The sequence below is a fragment of the Ochotona curzoniae genome, unplaced genomic scaffold (genome assembly GCF_017591425.1).
Source record: "Ochotona curzoniae isolate NIBS_2020 unplaced genomic scaffold, NIBS_Ocur_1.0 scaffold_4505, whole genome shotgun sequence".
Taxonomy (NCBI): domain Eukaryota; kingdom Metazoa; phylum Chordata; class Mammalia; order Lagomorpha; family Ochotonidae; genus Ochotona; species Ochotona curzoniae.
The window spans coordinates 30,115,824-30,124,432 of record NW_024467118.1 but is presented as its reverse complement, the minus strand read 5'-3'; the positions used below and the strand labels follow the sequence as shown (position 1 = coordinate 30,124,432).

Sequence of the window (8,609 nt, the reverse complement as noted above, 5' to 3'; positions counted from 1 at the left end):
AAAGAGTATGTGTGTAGGTTGCAGGGAGCTGGCCTCCTTCCTGGCATGCACTGGGCCTTCAGGGGCGAACTGCACATTTCCTCCTTACCTAGTGTTAGCTGTGATCATGGAAATGTTGAACACTTCAGGAATCAAACGTTAGAGTTGGCAACAGCTAGGTGAAGAGAAGATGGTGTGAAAATAAAGTTATTTGTTCGCTTCTCATCTCATCATTATTTGGCAGCGAAGGGTCTTATGCTGTAAATAATTGCAGGCTTTCTGAAGGTGTCCTCATAAGGGCTTGCCAGCACACTAGCTGGCTCAGGTGAGCAGAGATGGGCTTTTACTTCTGTCCCACAGCCCCTGGCATAGTCGCTGTGATCCACTCTTATGACCTCTTGCAATCAGTCACCTTCCCAAGACCCCATCTCCAAGGGCCTCATGAATTTTGGGATGGCACACTGAGTACCCAACAGCCCTGTCCTTTCTATTCACTGCTGCATTGCAGCCCCTCCATGGTATACAGCAGCTGCATCACAGGAGCTGCAATGGCCCGGCCCGCAGCACCTGGAACCCCGGCAGTGTGTCCCTCAAGGTAGCCAAGTTTTCTTTGCTCCATCAGCTCTGAGAGTGAGTTATAAGGAACAGTGATCACTCAGAAATCCCGTTTTGCTTTCCTTTGCATTTCCAAGTCTAATTTTTCCTACTCCTTGGAATACATTGTAGACAGTGCCATTTGAAGTTATCAGTTCCCAGGCTTGTGCAACATTTGACTGAAGGTGCAGTGGTGGCAGTGTTCCAATAACTCCACTGTGGAACCAGCATGTGCAGCTACAGTCAAAAATTTACAGCCTTGTATCTAATCCAAATCCTGTTCACTTCCTGCTGGCTTTCCTCATATTTACTTGGTGACCTCTATGTATTGTACACTTAATACTTCAAAAAGCTGTTTTATGTGTTAAAACGTGCCTTACACTATGTACATGGGAACTTCAAAAAGCTCATGGAAAATTGGGTTTAAAAGATAAATTTATTTTGGTGCAGAAGTCTTTGAACTCCTTTAAAGGAGCAGGCTTCAGAAGGTGAAGCTGGTTTCTACAGCAATAGCCTCCCATGTGGGTAGTGGTTCATGTTCTGGCTGCCCCTCTTCTGATCCAGCTTTCTACTAATGCACCTGGGAAAGCAGCAGAAGATGGCCCAAGCTCCTGGGCCTCTGATATCCCCTTGGGAGACCTAGAGGAAGCTCTTAACTCCTTGGCTTCGGCCTGGCCCAGCCATTGTGGCTATCATGGCCATTAAGGGAGAAAACCAGCTGATGGAAGATCTCTCAGTGTCTCTCCTCTCTCTCTAACTTTGCCTTTCAAATAATTGAATGAATATTCTTTATAAAAGATCCTCAAAAAGTGAGTGGAAAATACTCACTATAAAAAGATTACACATGGTGACCAGCGTGGTAGTCTAGTGGCTGAAGTCCTCTCCTTGCACACGCCAGGATCCCATATGGGTGCTGGTTCATATCTCAACAGACCCACTTCCCACCCAGCTCCCTGCTTGTGACCTGGGAAAGCAGTCAAGGACGGCCCAAAGCCTTGGGACCCTGCACCTGCATGGGAGACTCGGAAGATGCTTGCGGCCACTTGGGAAGTGAATCAATGGAGGGAAGATCTTCCTCTCTGTCTTTCCTCTATATATCTGACTTTCCAATAACAATAAAATAAATATTAAAAAATAAGGATTACACATGGTATCATTTTTCCCCCCAATAAATGCTTGCCTTTCATTTCTGTGTTCCATAGGCCTTTTGTGCCACTCTCCTGATCAGACAGGGCTGCCAAAATATAGAGTGTTCTTAGCCAGCAGATACTTTCTCCTAGTTCTGGAGGCTGGCAATCCAAGGTCAAGTTGCCACCAAGATTGGTTTCCCTGAAGTCTCTTCTTGGAGTGTAGATGCCAGCTACTTGGTCTATGCCCATGTGGTCTCTGTGTCCATGCATACTATTGATATCAGTTGGGGGGGGCAGCCTTCATTTAACCTTAGCCTCCTCTTGGAAGGCCTTATTGCCGAACACAGCCACATTAAAATTTAGGACTGCAGCACAGCAGTTTTAGGGGGTCATGCTCAGTCTATTACAGAGTACACAAGGGATATAGAGAACATACAGAACTACACAAAGGTAGTCTTTCTCTTGCCTCCCCTCCCCTTCTTTTAAGGTTAGATTAGTTTGTAAAATCCTACTTCCAGACCAGCTGATATACAAATACTTGAGTAATAAATTATGTGTTTCTGGAAGAATATATATTCACATATACCTATATGAATGTATGCACATATAAAAATATGTAATTTTTCAAGTTGACCTCTAACCTATACAGGATGGTACAAGAGTAAATATGGTAGCATATCCTAGGACAAAGCTGATGGCGAAACAATTTCTTCCGAGCCAATGTCTACAAGGGAGGGGTGTGGGATGGCTCCACAGACACTATGGGGAAGGTACCACAGTTGGCGGAAGTTGGTAGGGACTGGGCATCCATCCCAGTTGGGATTGGTGAAAAAGAAAAATGCTGTTACAGTTAGCTGTCTAGAATGATATGAAGTTCAGTGTGGCAGCAAGATAGAAGAGACATGGAAAATAGGAACCATAGGAATCTATTGGCCAAATGTGGGAACTGAGGGGGAAGGGGAAGGAGCTGATGCTGGCTCAGGTACACTGAAGGGAGTCAGCAGGGTCCTCTCATCCCTCCCTCAGAGGGGGAAGGGGCAGGTGCAGGAGGTCACTCACCAGGTCCTGAGGTGAGCTCGAGAGGTGACTGTTGCACCTGAGTCCAGGGAACTACTGAGGCAGGAAGTGGGCCTGGCTCCCCACACATACAGGCTGGGCTTGGAGGCATAGTCATAGCAAACCAGGTGGAATTGCCAAGAGTATGTCAACCTAGCAATTGAGTGGGCCTAAAGGAAAAGCAAAACCGCTTTTTACTTAAGTGTAGAATAGACTTAGAAATTGGGAACACAGCCTTAGCTCAAAGCAGCATTCTACTAAAAGAAGGGTTTTATAGTGTGGACAAGCAGTCCTTGCATGAACTTAATCCAAATCCAGGTCTTGCATATGCGTGGCATGAACTCAAATACTTGAGCCATCACCGTCGCTTCCCAGGATCCACATAGCAGGAAACAGGGATGAGGAATTTGATGTAGGCAACCCAATTCATGTGTCCAAACACCCATCATGAGTTATTTTTTAAGGGATGGATACTGTATAAGAATGTGTGTATTAGTTGAAGGGAGAAAACCAAGAAGGGGAAAGTGCGAGCATTTACAGTGACACTGTGGTAGCGGGACACAGCTACTAAACATTGATAAGTAAATGTGTGTTATATTAGAATATGATCAACCCGCATGCGTGTGTGGTGATTAGGTTGGGGGATAGGCGGGCTGAAGGTGGGGTGAGAGGGCAGTTGTCAAATAGGGCCTACCGAGTGAGCCCAATGGGAATCACTACAAGGAAAACACTGAGAAAACATGAACAATAGCCAGACACAAAAGCCCGGTGAGCAGAAAGATGGACATCTGGGAGGTAATGGCCTTGGAGACCCCAGAGGTCACTAGAACTCTTACTCCAAGGGAAGCAGAGACTGCGGCGGGGGAGGGGGTAGAAAAGGGCTGACTGGGATGTTAAGCTGTGCTCTGATAGGCCGCAGGGGGCTCTGGGGCTGTGAGCTAAATGCACTTTCTAATCTCTGTGAGCTCTCTCTGCAACAAACACTCCAGGAGGGTGGTTGAGGCTGAGGGCGCTGGGCGAACCGTGAGGTCCCACCAGAGCAGGGGGCGGCCTCGAGCCTGGACGCCGTGCGAAGCGGCAGCTTGGGCTACGGGGCGGCTTTTGCCAACTCGATGACGAACTCGGAGGCGCTAACCCAGCCATCATCTGCAAACAACACCCCACACGCGGGCGGCTCCAGCGATAAGCGCCCCCGGGGTGCTCGCTACCCCGTTGGGTGCTGACGTGCAAAGCAAAACAAAAGCCCGCCCACCAGGAACGCCAATCCTGTTAGCCGCCCTCTTTTGGTCCTCCAATGAGCTGCCAGGGTGTGGTCGTCACGCCAGGCTCTTCCCGCTTGTGGTTGGCCGGTGTCCTCCTGGTGCGAGTCGCCCTGACCAATCAACATCCGTCAGCTCACTCCTTGAGCCCGGGGTTGAGCGGCGTCAGCGCCCCAGGTCCGTTGGGGTGGGCGGGGCAATAGGCGGGACACCGTCGCCCTGGACCCGCCCCCTCCCCCGCTCAAAAGCCGAACCGCTTCGACCCGGCTGTTCCTAGAGGGCGGCGGGTGTGAGCGGTAGATTGCCGGAGAGGCCACCGCGGAGCACGGACCCCGCCTGCCGCGATGGAGTTCTTGAAGTACCTCAGTCACCCGGAGGAGTTCTACAACCTGCTGCGCTTCCGGCTAGGGGGTAGACAGAAGGTGATACCCAAGATGGACCAGGTGGGCCGAGCATCCTAGCATCTCTGCCCGGCGGGAGGCTGCGCGCGGCGGCGGCGGCTTCCGCGACCCGAGGCCTCAGACACCTCCGTTCCCGCGGGGAGAGGGCCGTCCTGCGGCGGGGCCCGGTGGACTGTGTCCTGCTGCCCTGTGGTGTCAGGTCCCGAGGTGCCCCGTAGGGTTTTCCGGGGACTCTGGCCTCACGTTGATGTTTGTACGCGCTGTGTGGGCGCAGGGTTCCAGAATTGAAAGCACCCAGACAGGTTAAGCGGGAGAGGCAGCTTGTGGTCATTTTTGGGTATGTGTGACCATGATGAACTGTGCATGCATTACGTGAATACCCCTTCTGGAATGAAATTTAAACGTTTTCCATCATGCCACCTCTTGGATCAGGCTGCTGCTCCTCGGCGCTTCTTGTTTGACACATGTGTCTTTGAGCTCTTGTTCAGAGGACTGGCAGAGGTATCAGCTGCTTGGAGGCCAGAACCGGATTTTATTGATGGCACATCTGCCTCCTGCTCATTTTCTTTATTGAATGAATAACTGCAAAGGTTTTTTATTTCAACAGTTATTCTTATCTGATGATTGAAAGCCCACATACAGTCCCATTGGTAGCTTTATATCCCCACCAGAAATCTCACAAGTACTACACTTAGTTTCAATGGACCTTTAGTTGGGTTTTTGTTTGTTTGTTTTTAGTAAAAACACTTTAATTTTCTATCAGAGAAGTAATTTTCCCCTTTTGTCTCATAACTAAGCATCCTTATCATCTTTTGGGGTGAATGCTGCTGGCTGGTCAGCACTTACTGGGCACCTGTCTGCAGGTCTGCCATTTTTGGGGTGCAGCGTGGCAGAAAGACACCCTTACCCAGCTATCTCACCCAGCTGCCAGGGCAATGAAATGTTACGAAACTATAGAATACTTTGAGAAGGCACCACACCCCTTAGCTGGATTGTCTTCTGCCCCTCCTCTGGCTTGCCTTGGCTTATCTGTGCATTGGTTTTATAGTCCCAAAATCTTTTCAGATTTGAGATCTTCTGATTCTGGGGTTTAAGCTGTTTGCAAATAGGAATCTTTTTTTGGATATGATCTGTCCTCCATGTCTGATCACAGTAGCCTGTCAACACACATCAAGGTTAATTAATGCTCAAAGGAGGGGTGCCCCACCTCAGGGAGCTATTTTTTTTTAAAGAAAGTAAACAAGATAGCAGAAGATAGTAAATGCATAGGAAATTTACAAAAGGAGCAATTCACTGTTGGCTAGCTAGCATAGGAGTATAATTTGTTGATGGCAAGAAACCTCAAAGAAATACAGATTTAAATTGTTCTTGTATCTTGCTGAATAAATATTTGTTTAGCTAGAGATTCTTACTGGGATTTTTCACTTAGGGTATGCTTGAGATTACTTGCATATATAGGTTGGGAATATCTCACCTGAAGCCCAGAGTTCCAGAATGCTCTCAGGATCAAAACTTTGTGAGCACCAAGTTGAAGCCAGGAGTGGGAAATTCCACATCTGGTCTCACGTGACAGGTCATAGTAAAAAATGCAGATGCATTAAAGACACTGGATAAAATTATCTTCAGACTCTGTGTAACAGGTTTATGCAGCAAATAAATTTTCTGTTTAGCTTGCAGCCTATCTGCAGGATAACCCTCCTGCTTAGGGACACATTCTGAATCTGAGGTTCAAGCACTTCTGTTCCCAAGCACCTCAGATAAGGGATCAACTATACTTGTTTTTGTACATTTAGTTTTTTTTTTTTTAAAGATTTATTTATTTTATTGGAAAGACAGATTTACTCCCCAGTGGCCGCAACGGCTGGTGCTGCACTGATCCAAAGCCAGGAGCCAGGAACTTCTTCCGGGTCTCCTACGTGGGTGCAGGGTCCCAAGGCTTTGGGCCGTCCTCTACTGCTTTCCCAGGCCACAAGCAGGGAGCTGGATGGGAAGTGGAGCAGCCAGGATTAGAACCGGTGCCTATATGGGATCCTGGTGCCCATATGGGATCCCGGTGCGTTCAAGGTGAAGACCTTAACCATTACGCTATTGCACTAGGCCTGTACATTTAGTTTTGAAAGTTTTTTTGCTTTATTCATTTTATTTGAAAAGCAAAGAGCCAGAGATTGTCCATCCTTTAGTTTGTTTCCCAAGTGCCCACAACATTTGAGGCTGGGCCAGATGGTAGCCAAAAGGCTGGGACCCAAGTGCTTAACCCAGCCAGGCCACACGGCTGCCCCACATCTGTACATCCTATGGGGAGGAGAGCTGTGTTCTCTGTTGCCATATTCTTCCAAGGGATCTGTGACCTGAGCCCAACAATAGAGGGTATACAGTTTGCTGAATACCTTTACTGATATTTCACTGCCTCTGGAGATGGCCAACTCAGTTTCTGGATGGTTGTGGCATTTGGAAGTGTTACCTTAGGGTGAATTACACTTTTACACTTTGTTCCCCTTCCAAACTTGAGAATCTAATCCCTGTTTTGTAATCTAGCACTTTTAAGTTTTTTAAGGGAACTCTCATATTCTCACTTAAGAATCCGGTGCTGTGGGTTCTTCCTCTGGATTTCGAATGTCTCTCTTGCCCCGTGGTTTACTGACCTGCTTAGAGTTGTACAATACTTTAGGTGTGGTCTGGCCACTTCGGAACTTTACATTCTTTTCTTTTGGATATTGTTCATTTTATTTGCTATAGTTTAAGATTGCTTTAATTTGGGGCTGGTGTTGTGGCATAGCTGGTAGAGTCTCTGTGTGTGATGCCAACATCCCATATGGGGTACTGGTTTGAGCCCTGGTTACTCCACTTCATGTCCAGCCCACTTCTTGTGAGCCTGGGAAAGGCAGCAGAAGATAACCCAAGTGCTTAGGAACCCCTGCTACCCTGGTGGGAGACCCATCCCAGCCACTCGGGTGGCCGTCTGGAGAGTCAGCCAGCAGATGGAAGATCTCTCTCTTTTCTGTCTTGCCTCCATCTCCCTTTGAAACTCTGCCTTTAAATGGATGAATACTTATTAAAAAAAAAAAAACAAGAAAAAAAGATTTATTTTATTTATTTAAAAGAGAGGTGGGGAGAAATCTTCCATCTTCTGGTTTACTCCCCAGATGGCTGCAACAGCTGGGGGCTGGGCCAGACCAAAGCTAGAAGCTGGGAGTTTTCTTTGAGTTTCCTAAAGTGAGTGCAGGGGCCCAAATACTTGGGCTGATCTTCAATGCTTTTCCAGGTACATAAGCAGGGAACTGGTTTGAAAGTGGAGCGGCAGGGACACGATCCAGTGCTCATAAGGGATGCCAGAGTCACAAACGGCAGCTTTACCGTACCACACCACAACTCCAACTCCTGGACGCATAACTCTTCAGAAAAAAAAAAAAATTCCTTTAATTTATTTTTAAAGACTTATTTATTTTTATTGCAAAGTCAGATATATAGAGAGGAAGAGAGATAAAGGAAGACCCTCCATAGGATAATTCACTCCCCAAGTGAGCGCAATGGCCGGTGTTGCACTGATCCAAAGCCAGGAGCCAGGAACCTCCTCCAGGTCTCCCGCATGGGTGCAGGGTCCCAAAGCTTTGGGCCATCGTTGACTGCCCTCCCAGGTCAAAAGCAGGGAGCTGGATGGGAACCGGTGCCCATATGGGATCCTGGTGTGTTCAAGACGAGGACTTCAGCCATCAGGCCACCATGCCGGGCCCTAATTTGATTTTAATTTAAAAATATGCCTGTAATTATAATATATCTCAAATGAATAGGGAAATTCTGAAAATCATGATATAAACCAATTTGTGGCCATCTGTGAGATTAAAATATACTAACTTTTTGCCATATTTGCTTCGTCTTTTTTCTATAGCTAACTCCCTTTGTCCTCACTTTTTCCCCCAGTCTCCCATAACGGTCCCCACTGAAAGACCTTTTATTTCTTTATTCTTTTTTTTTTTTTAAGTTTATTTATTTGAAAGGCAGAATGAGAGAAAGAGAGATAAGGAGAGAAAGAGATCTTTGGATGGCAGGGCCACCACTCAGCTGCCTTCCCGGGCCCATTATCGCAAAGCTGGACTAGAAGAGGAGTAGCCAGAACTGGAACTGGCCCTCTGAAGTCAGGTAGCAGTGTCCTCAGGGTCGCAAGCAATGGCTTAATCCCCACAACACCCGCT

The 8,609-nt window shown here is 47.5% G+C and overlaps 1 protein-coding gene across 1 annotated transcript in view; it reads left to right on the top strand.

Moving 5' to 3' along the window:
- Positions 1-4,289: 4,289 nt before the first annotated feature.
- Positions 4,290-8,609, top strand: part of FDFT1 (farnesyl-diphosphate farnesyltransferase 1) — a 30,041-nt gene continuing 25,721 nt past the window's right edge. Inside the window, exon 1 of the mRNA XM_040965979.1 lies at positions 4,290-4,461. Within this exon, the coding sequence (XP_040821913.1) occupies positions 4,363-4,461 (99 nt within the window). The 5' untranslated portion in view covers positions 4,290-4,362. The remainder of the gene's footprint in view (positions 4,462-8,609) is intronic.